Here is a 17164-nt window from a genome sequence, read left to right as displayed (position 1 = left end):
CCTTAAATTTATTTTTCCCCAATGAATTTATATTGAGGATGGAGCATTTCATCTGACTGCATCTAAGAATCCACATGGAGTTTCATCACTATAAGAAATTCAGGGATAAATGTACTGTGGAAAAAAACCCCTAGAAGACCAAATGCATAGCATGATCTGAACTCAGGCATTCTCAAATAATCCTTATTGTCAAAAGAAAAGGGGAAAAAAAGCCCATGCTTACAATACGTGATGTAAGAATTTCTAAATTTTGAGAAAATCTGAGGAAAGAAACTCCTTGCTAAATACTGCATGCTACTCTAGAAAGTCAGGATGTCTGTCTTCCTTTCTAGCTATTTGTGCTGCAAGTGTCAGTCCCAAGGGTGAAGACTTAAGCTTCATAGATTCTTTTGCCCTTCAACAAGAGATATAAATGAAGACAAAGATAAGGGTAGCCAAAGAATATGTAGCAAAAGTCAGCCATATTTTTTTATACCACTTAAACTTCAAAACAAAGGGTGATACTGATATTAAATTGAACAGCAATTTCTAGTAGAAGCCATTACTTTGTTGCAACTTAGTCAAATAAATAGATGTAATGACTGTTACTAGAATAAAAAGTATTTCATTCTAGATCTAAGGATATTAAAATATAACTAAATTTTAACAGTCCAACAATTAGTACATTATCACAACATGACACAAGTCACAATGCAAATCCTGATGCATATTTACCTGAAATAAGTGTCTCTATTAACAACAGTATGCACTGTTAAGGCTTTTATTACGAGAAAATGCTTTGACTGTTACTGTTTTTCATCAAACCTCATCTGTGTAGCTTGGAGAATACATTAGGACCCTAATCGGGTAAGTAATTTTGTATTGACTTAGGTTTTGTAACTCGAGATCCACTGAAGTTTATGGGGCTACAAGATAAGAGAGCCACATACGTAAGTGTTTACGGGGTTGGAGCCAAGGAAGGGCGTATCAGTGACAGAAAACTCTTCATTTATACCCATTTGAAACAGACTGATTCATGCATTTCTAAGTTCAGAAAGTTGGTCATTCAACTGGTAACAATGCAAAGTTTTATATCTAAAGAGGCACTTCTTACAAGTACAGCAATTTTAAATTGTGACAGACTCACTTCTCTTAAGAGCATGACACAAGCCTTATGTAAAAGAGGAATGTTACAAAGCTGCTTTGCTATGCTGATATTTTCGAAAGGTCTCTGCTTGTGAGGCTACTGCCATAAACAACCCTGCTGTATTTTAGGTCCAGTATTAATCCATATTAAAACCACACTGGATCTGAAGAGGTAGTTATATGCTTGCTCAAGTGAGGCACAGGTCCTACAAGCCCCTAATTAATTTTAAACCTCTTTTGGGACACGGTTTGTGGCATAACAGCGTAACAGGGATTAGTGTTTCTGAAGCTGCCTATTTAAATAGAAGAAAGGTATCTTGGTAGTGAAGGCATGTTTCAACAGTATCAAAAAGATACTGTCAATTAATTCTCTTCTTAAATTTCATTACTCCCTAAGGACCATTATTTATGGTATCCTCAGAATACCTGGAACTTGAATCTGCTTTTAACCTTATGCTTTTTTACTGTGGACCTCTGAGCTCCCCTCTGCTTCCAAGCAGAAGTTCAGCAGTACATCTGCTTTGACAAACAGGGCAAATCATTGTATTCCTCTGTGACCCTGTAAAAATTTTCAGCAGCAAGTAGAACACAAGAGGTGAACAGCAGTTCAAGTTGATCAGCTTGCACATCGGAAAGTGAGCATCTGAAGCGAGCAGTTAAACTTACTGCATTCAGGAAGGACTTTCATTTTGCAGCCAATCAGCAGCTGGCTTAAGAAAGTTTTCCACATCGAAAATTAATCAAGATGAAAATGCAACGAACTGAGCTCCAGCACATGAACCTCCATTAAGGGATTCTGGTGACATCAGAAAGCCTGAAAACAAAAACTCAGGTAAGCACCAGAATGCCTCAGATACAATTCTAACCGTGGGATTCAAAAGGTGCTTATTTTACATTTTAACAAAATACATGATCAACAGTATGCAATGGGCAATAAAAAGCCAGTTGAGAAAAAAGTCTAATGGAGAAAACAGACATTTAACATTTTCTCCTACCTTACTTCAGTATGTACAGAACAAATATAAATCAAAGTTTCATTTCTTCTGTATTCCTGTTCTCCTGCTGTTTTATAAACTTCTCCTTCTCCTCATTTGCTATGACATTTTGGCAATTGAAAATTATTTACAGTGTAGAGAGGACGATGGGGGGGCAAGGGGGAGCAGAAATCACTTGCAGGCCTGGTTCTTGCTGCCTTTAAATATGCTCAAGAGATTTCTGGTTTTTAAGGGCAAAGAAGTATATTTTCCAGTTGGTAAGGAAGTTTGGACTATATTGTAACTTGTGCAAGCTATACATCTGAAAGGACCATATCTGATTACATGTATGGCTGGACCAGTTCTGACAAATAAAAACCATACAACTTCACCTGAGTGGTTGCAGTGCCCCAAATTAAGTCTGTGGCCATCCTCTTGACTGACCTAGTAATTTTTTTTGACATAAACTGACACTGATGCACTACTTTGCAGAGAAAATAAGGAGTGGATTGCAGTTTTCTGAAGTACATGTTAGGGAAGATAAATAGGCAATGAACGATTGTAAAACAAGTGCTACAATAAGGAAAGAAGACAAAAGGAATTACTAACCCTGAACTTCTTGCCAGCTTAAAGCAGTTGATAATGCTTAAAATTAGTTCTGCAGCATGAGCAGAAATTAATCAAATATTCTGACTACTCCCGACAAGATAGGCAGCCTTGTGTGATCTGCTACTACAAAGAAGGAAAAGAAATAAGAACCATGCATTATAATTCGTCAGCATCCACACTATTTCTCCAGGGTAAAGAAAGGAAGGATATCCACTTGCTTCAGCATCGGTAAAACTCAAAGGTACTTGCTGGACATCCACCCACAAACACACACTTGCATCCTATTTACAGTGGACATTACACATTCTTTCCTTAGATGAAAAGCAGGAAAGAATAAGCACGTGGTATGCTTAAGAAACCAAACTGAATACACTGGGTGTGCTGAGGAGTGAATCGTTTTCTAACATTACTTGTAGGTAACAACAACCTTTAGTGAATAAGGAAGAGAACACTCAGTGTGCAACCTGCTTGTATGTCAAGCGTATTGAAATGTAAGGTAAGGAAAACCACATTATCAGCTGAAGACCAGAAGACAAATTGTACCTCTAATAATATAGTAGTATTTATTATTCTTATTTTTACTCCACCAGACAACACAGGGAGGATGTACTTCAGCCAGCACCTGCAGAAGTTGTCAGAAGCCAAGAGGCTGAAACGCAGTACAGCAAAGACACAGAGTTTTTAGTTCACAGCAACTGAAGCAGCCAGCCTAATTCCTGTGTGCTAAACCAGTGCCTGCTCCTACTAGCAGAGCTGTGCATAAACGTGCTGATACAAATGCACAAGAACAACATAAATGTAGTCTGAAAAAGCACTTTGTTGGGCACAGACTGAAGAAGGCCTTAAATGACAAATAGGCCCCCACACAACAAGAAATTATAGAATGTGTATTTGAACTTTCTGATGAGTAGCTGTGCATACATAGTAAAGTGCCTTCAAAGTACCAAGTGGATAAAGTCGTAACTACAGATGGATCCAGAGTCTGAATTCCAAGTCTCAACAGCTGGAAGCATTACGGAAGTTCAAATCTCAAATTGAACCAAACCAAAAATCCCAGATCTGAGCACGTTACGGGCTAATTTCAGATTTACATCAGAGTTAAACTTAAGCAAGGGCCAGTAAAATTTAGCACCTCATCTTCTAAAGGATTAAAGTCAGTGCCATATTCTGCACACACATGAACTAGTTTTCAAACCTTAGTAGGTTCCTTTCTACTAGGTCACGTCTCTCATTTCCCTTCCTAGTCTTCTCTGAAGTTCTTTCCTACAACTGCTTTTGATATTTTACATTTCTCTTCTCTTTCCTGGATGCATAGGATTACTTTTTTGATTAAGCCAATTTATTAGCATGCCACTTCACATGGTCTCCTTCCTATTAGGTCACGTTCCTGCTTTTATTTTTAAATGGGTGAAATGCTTTGATTTTGTCTCAGATCATGTGCTGACATGAGCATCTTTAAAAACTCTCCTGGAGAAAAGTCAGGATTTTGTGAAGTAATAACTGCCAAGAGGTAAAAAGAACACAAACCAAAAATCTCCAAGCATCCCATTTCAAGGGAGTGTTTCTGAACTATATTGAAAAGGATGAATGACCTGAAGTTCAGAAAACATACTGAGCATTAAAGGCTAGAAAAATTACACTATACAGAATATGAAAAACTTACAGAAAGAGGAGGGGGAAAAAAACCCACCAGACTGAAGCAGTCATAAAACATAAAACCATTCCTAACTCAGTAAGGAAAGAGTATCTGTGCTTTTGAGCTGCATCTATGTATAAGAATGAAAGAAAATCCTGAGATGCAGGATACTAGGACTATCTACCTAGTCTTCAGAGGAGAAAAAAAAACCCTGAAACCCAGCCTAAAAATATTTAAAGGGAGAAAAAAAGAAGGTACTTTTCCCCTTAGACCTCCATCCCCCCCCTCCCTTTTTTCTTTTTCCTAAAGAAGCAATGTGTGCAACTTTTTTTTGGCTTTTTTTTTTTTTTTGGTTAATCTCCTCAGACAGTTTCCCAGGATGCAGAGCAGTTAAAGAAACACCTTTATTTCCCCAGCCTATTCTTAGCTGCCTAAACCATCCCTGCCTCAGTAAACACTTTAAATCAAACAGCTAACCAATAACATGTGCTGCTCATTAGCAGTGCCTTAAGCTCACCTGTATTGTTCTGTTTCTTTAACAGGGCAGCATTCAAAGCACGCTTCATGCTAAAAAGCATTTTATTTGAGTTGTTATTGCTGTAAGCAGGAACCTAGCTGAAGGAAATGTTTATTTTTTTAAGGCCATCTATGAAGTTTAAAAGCATTCATTTAAAGAAAAGGCCCAAATAAAGAAAACGATGAACATGAACAAATGAAAAGAAGGATATTTGACAGCTGAGAAAATTAAATCATTTAATATTAATACCTTACAGAAAACAAGCACTCTATTAATTATGCTCTAACGTTACCAATCTTCATCTTTAGTGAAAGAAGAAACTCTACACCAAAAAAAAAAATCAGCCTATTTCTGTTCTTCAGTGTCAATATCCATTATAAGGTGTATCTAAAATTGTCTTAAGAGTCAGGTCACCTCAGTTTTAAATACTCCCAGCAAAGTGCTACTTTGTACTTAAGTGAAAGAAACCGTGACCTGTACCTCTTCCTCAGAGGCTCAGCACACCATTAGAGTTTAGAGACTGCTGTCCCTTAAAATGCTTGAACCTGCTGCAACCAGAATATTGACATAAGGAGATGCACTGTAAAAAGAAACACTACTGTAAGAGATAAGATCCAATCCAAGCTTTTCCTTAGTCAAACTAATGGAATCTGTCTCCAAACACTAATCCATCTAGCACTTGTGCTTTTTGCTAGATCCCAAGCCTACAGGTATTGGCTTGTAAGTCAATCTGGCCACATGAATGTGACTGAACTGATGGTTTATTCTTATCCATTCTTAAAAATGTATTTTATTTTAAACAAACCAATATTCCGAAAAGCCTGTATGTTGATGCTCTTACAGCTGGGGTTAATTTTCTGTTAGAAGACAACTTTCGCAATGTTGTTTGTGGGGTAAATCTGCAACGTTTTAAGTTTCATCTGAGAGAACTGCAGTGTAAAGACCCTTACTTGCATGTCTAGTTGTGTATGTCTTTGTGCAAAGCATTTTCTTCCTTTGAAGTTTCTTTCTAAATGGAGGAAAAATAATACTTTTGTCCTCCAAGTAGGTACTGTAAGGATGAGATAATTATTTCAGGTGTTCTCATTCTGATGTGATGAGAGGAACAGAGAAAGGACCACAAGCGAAAGCAAATAAGCTACATTGTTCATCTGCCCCAGATCAGAGTCTGCATTTATACACAGAATCAATCAAACAAATTGCAAACAGCATATGTAGTCTCAAAAATAATCTGTAAATCGAACAAAAATGTTTAAACAATGCTGTAAGCAATCCTGGCCTTGTGTAAACACTGAGAGGCTCTCTGTGGAAAAGGAACATACAGGCTTAGCAGACAATTATAACCCAAACAGAGCCATCAGGCACAAAATCAGAGCAGGAGGGACTGCAACACTGCAGGCCCAGTCCATACGCATTGATGTTAGCAGGAATCCTTCTGACTGCCTATGTGGAAGAAGAGTGTTTACAACAGGTCAAAGCAAATCCAGTGCTGGAATGCACAAAAGGCATCAAAGCTCTGAAGCAGGTACCTTGATTTTGGCTTAGATGTAAATACTGTGCTGATCATACTTCAGCTATAACTTTTTTAGTCATCTATAAATCAGAGGATCTTTTTCATTTTGTGCATTTGTGCAACTCTATATTATTACTTTCACTGCTGCTATTTTCCATTGTTCAGCAAAACCTACCAGTCAGATATTCCAGTACAGCAGCCATGTACACTGGAGCACCAACACCAATTCTGTACTTCGGGTGGCCTTTCTTAATGTAACGTAGCATTCTTCCAACAGGGAATATGACCCCAGCCTTTGCGGAGCGGGAAGTCTTGGTTGACTTCTTCTTTCCACCCCTGCTGGACATTTTGTCTGTATTGGGTCTGGAACAGCACTCTCTATATTAGGAAGGAGAAAAAAATAAAAATAAAAGGTTATCAGTAAGGATGCTGTAATATCACACACTGAGTTTCAAGACAGACCAGTGTTTTCATGTAGACAGTGCATTAGGGTGCCTAAAACACACAGACACATCGCCTTTTTATAGCATATACAACAAGAACCTAAAATAATTTTACACAGAATTACTTACCATTGCAATCTTGGCATAATTTTATACAGTAAATATATAAGCTAGAGAAATTATTTCATTTAAATCTGCTTTGAAATTACTTTCCTGAAATTCCTAACAGATTAAACCTGGTACCATCACTGGAGCAAAGTGTGGTAACTACCCAATGTAAAATAGAGCTTCTGCATTAAAACAGAGGATGGTTTCTGCAAGGAGACTGACACAACCCTCTGGTCTCTGGGAAAAACTCGATTGTGCATTTCAACAACTGTGGTAGAACCGTTACACTCACGACTAACTGTTGCTAACGAGGAAAAACTGCATCCTCTAAAGGTTTTACGAAGTGTATTCACCTTCCTTAAAGCACTAGATTTTCAAGCATGTGTGAGTTTACAGAACAAAGACCTATGCATGGCAAAATACAATCTCCCATATGCTAAATGTCCTATTTTTAGAAAGATCTGAAAGGAGCCCCTTGAGATTTGAACCTAACAGAAACCAGCTATCTCCACATTGAAGACTGCAGCGCTTCAACGTGCCCTCTGGGAATCTGATGAACTTTAATCTGGCACCTTTCCTTAATTTAACAGTGGTCTAAACACCCAGAAGATATCTGACAACTCTATCTGGGTTTATGTTGGTGAAGAAATCTACTGCTGATACAGCTGTCAAACATACTTGTTTTCTCTTTGATTTCTGCTCAGGCTGTAAATAGAATCTGACAAATCCAAAGAGGTGAAGGGTTTGCAGCCTCTCAGGGTATCTTTGAAGGTTTAGGCAACGCACTGGGTTTTGAATTTAACCCAGAGGAAAGGAGGCTGTCCCCACCCTCCCTCCTGTGTCTGAACTCTAGGGAAACCAGCGGTATGCATCAGTGATACTCATTTCTCTGTACATCCCAGTTCTCTCCTTGCTGCGCAAATCCTACTTAATACAAATGCAAATTCACTGGTGTGTTTATATACTCCACAATAAAACCCCTTTAAGCCTGCCTTCCCATCGCACCAGTTCTCTGCTTGTCTTTTTGTCTTCCTCTCGTTTACTCTGAGTTCTGTCCTTGTCCTTATGAACCTAACTGTATTGTCGGAATCCACAGCGATTGAGCGAGCTCAGAATTAGGCAAAACAGGTTCACCAACCCCACTTTAAGTTTTGCAACTTCTGTTCTGTGCTGACACGTCCTGCAGTCTTTTAAATCTCAGCGAGTCACTGAGATTCAGACTACGTGACTATCAAATAAAGATCATTCAGGATATCTAAAGAAACACAAGTATCAAACCTTTCTCTTTCTTTCCACTTCCACACTCCATTCATCAGTCTATACTCACACAGCACATTGAGTAAAATAAATGCAACGAGTTTACTTCTTGTTAAAGGTAAATGAAATAATCCCCTTTTATTAGCTCAGATGATACTATACTACATCACTACATTCAGGAAACTGATGTAAAAAAGCAGACAGGAAACTTTGGAAGGGGGAAGCCATCAAAAGGGCTCCTTCTCCTTTCCTCTGCTGTGAACTCAGCTCTGTAACAACTATTATTCTGTGAGGAAGAGGACAAAAGCCAATTTTCTTGCCTTGAGAAACTGCCTAACCAGAGCTTACAACTGATTTCAAAAACCTTCCGTTTGATTGCATTTTCTCATCTAGTTAGCTCTCTTTGTTCGCGAGAAGGCTGGGTGTGGCTTTGAGTTGGCTGTGGACTTTCTGCCAGAAATTATTTTCATAGTTCATAATGCGTTTTCATCAATACTACAGATGTTTAATCTCACAAATGTTAAGAAATTCATTGAATCAAACACCAGGGAAAGCAGGCATGAGAAAGAGCTGTGCTTCTAGCTTCCCCCATAATTCCTTTCATTTGTAACTGATAGGTCAACGATGAAAACCACAATTTTTCTAGGGAAAACCTGCAAGCCTTAAGCAGTAAACTTCTATTAACCATTTGGCTTATGAGTTTGAGATAGACAGAATAGCTGGAAGAGAACATGGAAAACCTTACTTCCTGATCCTGGTTATTTTTCTTTGGGAGAGTGTCATCTAGCCATCAGCTGCATTTGGATCAAAGTATGAGTAAAGTATGTAGCAATACAGAATTACCGCCAAAGAGGCTTTGAAGGAGCTGGAGTAAATACAGCTCACCTCATCTAAAAATCCAAACAGAAGACACACATGGATGGCCATGCTGTAGCTGGTAACAGAAAGAGATGAAAGAGCATTGCCTTCTTCATTTTCAGTTCCAAAAAAATGACTATACAGAGAGAAGGGAAGTGGTGCCTTCAGATGTTGAAACAAATAGGTACTGTCTATCACTGTCTCTGGATACATATCATCTATCCAAAGTGATGCTAAGTTTGTTGTTACACACTGTCAACTGTCATCTGTCACCCTAAACCAACCTCCCCTATATCAACCTTGAGCAAAACACTTTACTGGTAGTTTCCAACCTCTTTCATCTGGTGTTCTGAAGATGTTCTTCCCTTTAACATACTATTTTTTCTTTAATACCTCCAAGCCTCCTGTCATCTGCAGCTAATCCCTACCCATATATAAAACTGTGTGCTTTTCTTTCACAATAAGCTTATTTTATCACTTCTGCAAACTCTAGAAGTTATTTTCCCCCTTTATTTTATACTTATGGTGACATTTCTCCTGTTAATATTTAGGATAACCCTAGACCTCTCTTGACCATTAACCTGATCCTCTCATATCGTACATTAAAGAGTTTTGTAGCTGCAAGATTTTTTGTGAGGAAAAAACTTTGCCTGAACCAGAAAGGTGGGGGACTTGCACACTAAAAAAAGCAAGAACTTCTGGAACTTTTAGTATTAAATGTGATACACCATAAAGAGAATTTTCAGAGCATCCTGTCTCAAGGATCCCACTCCTACAGCACATAATGAATCACTGTATCTTTAGATGTTGGTGTGGAGGGAGGGAAATTCCAATTAAGTTTCAAGTACCACTTTTAATTTTGCCAATCATGTAATTTGGAAGGAGAAAGAGAGCGCCTGGCATGGAAGATGTTTCCGGGCATAATTATGGATTCAGGATCATTACACTTTGCAGAACCTGTTTGTCCTGCCCTTGAGCTGAGGGATGGCCCAAGGAGCTCTCAAAGTCTCTTCTCTAGTTGTAGTTCGCCACAGCAAAAGAAAAGGGAAGAGAGATTTCACTTGGAACAAACACACAAAAAAAATTATTGAAGTTAAATGTAAAGAGCATGGCAACAGATCAAAAACCAAAGAAAACTCTGTGCCTTACATGTTCTCAAATGCTTTATCTTTGTAACACCAGAAACTCTGGAAGGCTGCCAATGTTAATGAACCAGAGCGGTTTGCTGAGTCACTGCTAGCCAGCAGATGAAGGAGGCAACCAAAGGCAACCTTATCACATGGGCCATAGTTCAGACAAGATTTGAGCAGGATCATTTACAATAAGGGGGGGGGGGGGGGGAATCAAAATCACAGTCAATGACAGCCAGTGGACCAGTCCTTTCCCTTCTTTCCTCTCTCTTGCCTTTGCAATGCAATTACTGAGCAACTTTGCCAAATACACAGTGTCTTCAAAGATCTGACAATAAAGTAATTTCATTTCAGTGTGACAGTTCACAAAATGATCACTGTGATAACCAAGGGATATCACCGAGAAGTCAATTTATCTAAGTCCACATTTGACTTCAAATCAGATTGAATGTTATATTCTTCTGTGTCCAAGCACAGCAGAGCCACTGATTGTCCTAGTTGCAGAATTTAGCACCTGATTCATAGCTTTTTGAAAAACAGTAGCAAGGTTTATACTGCTTTCTAAGATCTCAAAATTCACACAAATGAGAATTTTATGGTATATTAATTTGGCTTACAGATTCAAGCTACAAGGCTCCTCTGCTGTCACATCTTTGCAGGCCAGAAATAAATCTTCTAAGAAACAAAATAATATTAAGGTGTAGCAACAAAATCAACATAATTAAAATTTTTCAGTTTGAAATTGGCTGTAGTAATGCTGGTTGGCCATATTTGTCTATGCAAAGATAGCTACTCCACTAAACCAGACTTTCAAATACCATCTTCCTAAAATGCGCATAGGCATTTCTTTTTCTGAAAGGTTTAACATCACATAATTCTCAAAGTACAGCCTGTACATCCTGGTAAGGTGACTCCTAATTTCCAAATACCAGTACTTCATTAGCTCAGTCAATTTGACACTTTCATCAAACAGTAGTAATAAACACTCCCTGCTATTAATAGTTTCCAGGTACTGGTTCTTAATTACTTAAATTACTACGAATGCTACTGTGGTCAGGCAGGGACTGTTGTGATCATGGGTTTACACTGGTGTATTAACTGCACTCAGCAAACAGATGATTAAATTTAGATCTACATGATCACATTAGCAAGTGTAATAGAATCCCAGAGACCATTACTACAATAGGAAAAATACTAAGATTTAGTAATTATTTTTCTCTTCTTCCCAGTACAAAGACTAAGCTGGAAAGTTCATTTTTGTATCAGAAGAGATTAACTGCAATGCTATTTTTGCTCCATTGTTTCAAAAGATTAACAACGTAAGTGCTGCCATTCTCTCTCAAATCTATTTATGTACTATAATAATAGCCGCTCACTGAACTCTTTTTGAAAAGGTGCATTTGAATTTGCTTTGACAACTAACTTGCTCTGTTCTTGGCTAATCAGAGCCTAGTCTGGCATATTTATAAAATGTACTGCTTATAGAATCGGTATAAAATGGTCTCTAATAATGCTTGCCTAGCACAACAGTGTCTCAGTCTGTGACTGTGGTTTCTAGGTACGACAGTAATAAAAGCAGAGCTAATCACTCAGTTATCGTTTGATCTGATGGGATTTCAAATTTTAGCTTAAGTGCTTTATCAAAGCAGAAACCCTTTGTGGTCTTGAAACAGAGTAATGAAACTGGTTGTAAGACAGCTGTTCCACCACTACATTAATCTCTCATCTGAAAAGGCAGCACCATACACACATCTATTTTCACTTGGAAAACTAAAGAATATCCCTCATCCAGGAATGCCCAATAGGTGTACTTTCTGCTGGAGATTAACAAGACTAAAATTACCATAGCGATAACGTAAAGGATGGAAAAAGAGGAATAACATTTTCGCAAAAATCTGTGTGCAAAACAAAATACTGTTGCACAATCGTATTCAACTGGCAAAAGTCCCTCCCTCCCACAATGGGTCTGAAACCCCGAAACAAATACCCCCTTAATGCACAAACCTCCAGTATGAACAGTACTGGGAGTGTGACAAGAGTTTTAGCTGGGCATCCTGCCACCAATAGTCAGGAAAACGTAAATACAATTGTCTTCACTGACCACTGCTGGGAGTACTAGCATGAAATCAAGCCCATTCGTACATTACAGCTTTTTGTATACTAAGTAGGAAGCATAAAATTTGATACAGGACCTTAAATCACTGGACCATTTATGAATTCAATGTTCAGAAAAACCGTTTTAGAGAACATTTTTAAAACTTCTTTGCCCTTTGACATTTTTGGAAAAATGCAAAAACTTAATAAAGAATTCTTGTGGATACTTCCAAGGCAAAATCCAGATGTAGAATGAAATTTAAGATAGACGCTATACTGCTGAGGGAAGGGAGTACAAGGACTCGACCTGCTGAGGAGACCAGGAGTGGTGTGATTCTAGCACCAGTCCTTCTGGAGCAAGGACTCCATGAGCTGAATCCTGCCCACCCTCCCTTTGGAAAGGGTCTGGGTAAGGAACTATAGCTTCTACATGTGTTTATAGTGTCCTTCCCCAACAGGCGAGCAAGCGCTGCACCCTTTCCACAAGCACTGCATGTTTCTTTTCTTTCTTTTTACCTCTAGGAAGCACTAAGCTGACAAAACCTAATGCTCACTGCGCTGCCCACTGGGTCAATACTCCCTCTCTCCGGCAAAGCTCTCTGTGGAGGCTCTTTTTTCCTCTTGTGGCATGTGTTCCAGATTCCTGCTCCTTTATCTCTGCTTTATAACCTTGCTGGGGCAGGACTACCTTTTATGCAGAACAGACAACAGGCCTTGATCCTGGTTGGCAGCACTGTACAAAAATACTTTGAAATTTCTTTGAGAGCGCAAGATTTTGACCATTCTTCCAGAGTGTGATTATATCACCTATCAAGAGAATATCTTCCACCAAAGCTCATTTGCTGTGTATTGGAATTTTACCTGCGGAACCAGGCAACTCCTAAGGACAAATTTAAACATGCTGATTTCTTTTAAGACTAAGTTTGCAGTGGTGGACTTCTCTTTTTGCTAATGCTGATCTATAAAATAAGCAGTGTTTAAGCACTCTTCCTATATTACTGTCATTAGGCCAAATTCTAGTCTTACTAATAGTTTTTAGATCAGTTACGGCTTAGTCTACACTGTCAACACTTGGCTTTACGGGCAATCAGAAGGGAATGCCTTACACACAACACAACAAAGTTACTTTAGGAACCCAGAAGGCCTAGAAGATTTCAGTGTGAAAGGTTATGATACACAGCACAGCAAAATAACCTGCAACCGTTACTAAGTGAGTAACAATGTAATTCCTGTCTTCCAGAACACTTCAAAACCAAACAAAAACCCAAACACATTGGATAGCTTTCTAGGGACCACTTGATACAAAATCTCTCATACTCAATTGCATTAAAATATGTTTTTCAAAGGTACTGTAATTATCTTGTTCCCACTTAAATCTTTTAACTCAGGGCTCTACCTTGGAACCCAGGTTCTGTTTTTATTAATTGCTCACTTGCTCTTTAGCTCATTTATTTCTTCTGCTCTTAGGAATGGGGGAGGCAGTGGATCTGCAAAGTTCCCTACAGACCTGTTGCTAAGTGACAGCCTCACACAGTCCTGGGGAAAAAATGGTCGTTTGTTTGTATGGTCAAGAGATAAATAACAAGCCTCATCCAAATCCATTTCAACAACCAGTCTCCTGCCATCAACATAAATGAAGCAACCTCCGTTTCACACCACCCTACTTGCATACGAGCTGGTTCCTACTGCCAGCTTCAGATGCAAATTCACGGGCCTTCTGCAACTTACTTTTAAAGATTACAGAGGAAACAAAAGGATTACAAGAAGATGTAAGTTACAAAAACAGTTTGTTTCCCTGTCTCCTACACGCACAAACATGTCAGTCATCGGTCTAAATCCAGGCGCTCCTGTGATATACCTTCTGCCACGTCTGAAGAACCTGCATTCACCTGCGTCTTGCAGTACTCGCAGTCCCCTATGAGAAACACCCACACCCAGAGACAGTCCGTATAGGTTGCTCAAATCCTGCAGGCAGACATATTGCAGGCGATACGAGAAGTGACAGTTCTAAAAGAATAAGAGGCCCCATTTCTAGCCGAACATTTATTTTTACCACTCTTGGAAGCCTTTGCTCACAGTTTTAAAAATGTCATTTGGCTTTGTTTTAATTAAGTCATTCACACGTGGCAGGTAACTTTAATGCCACCGTTTCTTCATCCCAAAGTGAAACACACTGAAAACACATTCTGCTGCTTATCACTTGCGCTTTTTGCCGTCTCTCTAGATTATCTTCTTTTGCCCGATGACCCGAGGTGAGAAAGACGAAAAAGGAGTTCGTGCGGGCATATAAAGGCAGAGAGACGTGAGGAACCGCGGCTCGACACCCCCAGCCGTGCCTTGGAACCACCGTGCCGGGCGAGCGTCGGCGGGGTGGCCCCTGGACTCCCTCCAGCCTCCACAGCACAGCCCAGATGCAGACTCACTCGAAACGAAGCCCCGCTGCCATGTCGCTGGGAGCGGGGAGGATCTCCTGCCTTCACCCCAGGCACAGCCGGCAGAGACAGAACCCACGGACCGCCCGGCGCGGCCCGGACCCCGCTTTTCCTCAGGGAAGAGCGGGGAAGGCGGTCAGGACCCCACCTCCCCCTCAGCCCACCCCGCTTGGCTCGGGGCCGCTGGCACCCCGGCCCGGCTGGCGTGTATCGTCGTCGTCGTCCCCCCCCCCCGCCGCGGCAGAGCCCCTCAGCTACCCCCCCCACCCTTTCCCCACACGGGCGGGCGGCCCCTTTCTCGCGGCGAACCCCCTCAGCAGTGACTTACAGCGCGGCCCTACGGCGGCAAAATGTCTCCGGTCGCTCGGCCGGCGGCGGCCCCGCTCCCGCTGCCGCTGCCTCCGCTCCGCCCGCGGGGCCAACGGGATCGGCTCGACGGGCTGGCGGCGAACTCCCACAATGCCCCGCGCGCCCGGCGCGTCACATCCCTCCCCCGCCCCGCGCGCGTGCCCCCCCCCGCCCCTCTCTCTCCGCGTAGCCCCGCCCCTCGCGGCGGCCGTTGGCGCGGCGGCCTCGCGCTCCCCTCAGCGGGCGCCGCCGCGCGCTCCCCCGGGAAATGGCGGCGGGGGAAGGGGGTGGGGGGGCTGTTTGTGTGTCCCTCGCCACATCGGCGCCCCGGTGGCCACTGGCCTCCCGCCTCGCCAGACCGCCAAGGCGGGCCCTCGGCTCCCCCCAGGCCGGGGGGCGAGGCCCTGCGGCCCCCGCGGCAGCTGGCTGCCATGCGGGCGCCCGGGCCTGGCTATTGAAAAGCCCCGTCCCTGCGTGGGGCTGGGCCTTGGCACCGCGTCCTCCACAGCTGCTGCCGGCCCTCCTCTCCCTGCTCCTCGCCAGGCCATTGTCTGCAGGCGTGTTCGCTCCTCAGTCTTCAGTGGCGAGGACAAAGCGGCGGGTTAACGCCGCATTCCTCCCGAAACGAAGTTTCTGGTTCTGGGAGGGAGGAGAAGGAGCGACAGCATCGTTGCCGCTGGTTCAAGGCCGTATATGCTCATTCGGCTCTTGCGCTGTACAAAAATGGCTTGCTGTCATTTTATAAAGGCCCCAGATGGAGCTTTTGGAGGAGTTTCCGCATGGGAGATGTGCATGTCCTTGAGCACAACTTGCTGAGTTGGGAGAACCGGGTTGCTGTGCCCCCCAGCCCACACACCCAGTGATAAACGGAGGGTGCAGCCCCTCGCCGCCTTCTCTCTCCTCTCCAGTCCTCTGCCAGTTACTTTGCCCACCGGCTGCCAGTGCAAGAGGGGAGCTGCCACAGCGGGTCTTAGTTGCAGGACAGACAAGCCATAACAGATTGCGTTTACAACGGTGGGACTAGAGGCAGCTGGAGTTTTGAATGTGATGGAAGACCCTGGGCTTGCTAATGCTCCCAGACCCTTCTGCTGCTCCCACCTGAACAGAGCATCCTCTTTCCTCAGTGTCCAAAGTGGGATACCAGCCCATAGCCTCTTCCTCAATGTCCTTCGCTGTTCTTTCATGGCTAGAGCTACACAGGTCACAGGGACAGAGTGACAGAATTATCATTGCAGCTACCAAGTAGAGAAAGGGAGTTTCTCTCTTTCCTGCTCTTCTCATCAACCACCCTGAGCTCCAGATCTTATTTTGCTCGGTATCAGCACATACTGACAGTACCTTTGTCATATGAAATCGAAAGCAGAAAGGAAGAAAATGGTTTAAAGGAAGAATGAAAAACGGAGAACCAGGGACAGCCTTTGTAAAACGTGTGGCTGGGCTGAGAAATATCCCTTCAAAAAGTGTTTCTGAAATAAAGGGTGAGAAGACGTAGGACGCACAGGGCTGTGTGCAGCACATGGGGCCTGCAAAAGCAATGTCGTGCGCAATTCCATTAGCTGAGCTCGGGCATTATGATTGTGTTCTCATCCATATAAATGGCCAGGCTTGGTCTGTTTTTCAACGCAGCTAAACTCTGCATCTCCCAAGACATCTCTCATTACGGTTCTGTGCAGCACACGGTCAAATGCAGCCTTGGCCTGACTGTGCTAATTGTAACCTGAATGCTACTGAGACACACAGTTTTGCCTAACAAAGACTCCCCGCTAAGTAAAGTACCCTATAGGCCCTGACTGCCCTTAACTCGAGGATATGGATACAGTACTTACTAGGCCATCTGCCTACACAGCCGAGGACACACTCTGCATTCCCCCTGTTCGCATCCACACACACCACCTCCCTCCCACCTCCTCCTCCTCCGCGTTCACAGCACAGCGGAGCTCCGCTCCCTTTTTCCTCGCGGGTAGTGCTGCCCACACAGTAACCCCTCCCGTGTGCTGGGCAGAGCACCAAACAGAACTGGTCCTCCAGTGCCTGGCTCTTCCCACTCCGTTTTGCTATCACCCACACAAATTATATTTTCAAAATAAACCCCAACCAAACAACAACCCCCAAATATCTCT

General features: G+C 42.2%; 1 protein-coding gene across 4 annotated transcripts in view; it reads right to left on the bottom strand.

Moving 5' to 3' along the window:
• MACROH2A1 (macroH2A.1 histone) overlaps positions 1-15148 on the bottom strand; it is a 47077-nt gene extending 31929 nt beyond the window's left edge. For all 4 annotated transcript variants that reach the window (XM_074916589.1, XM_074916591.1, XM_074916590.1 and 1 more), the window contains exons 1-2: positions 15025-15148; positions 6550-6752 (exon numbers count right to left, since the gene is read on the bottom strand). In XM_074916589.1, the coding sequence (XP_074772690.1) occupies positions 6550-6721 (172 nt within the window). In that variant the 5' untranslated portion in view covers positions 6722-6752; positions 15025-15148. The remainder of the gene's footprint in view (positions 1-6549; positions 6753-15024) is intronic.
• Between the last annotated feature and the right edge of the window lie 2016 nt (positions 15149-17164).

The sequence above is a fragment of the Athene noctua genome, chromosome 12, assembly GCF_965140245.1.
Source record: "Athene noctua chromosome 12, bAthNoc1.hap1.1, whole genome shotgun sequence".
Classification (NCBI taxonomy): Eukaryota; Metazoa; Chordata; class Aves; order Strigiformes; family Strigidae; genus Athene; species Athene noctua.
This window is presented reverse-complemented; position numbering and strand designations above follow the sequence as displayed.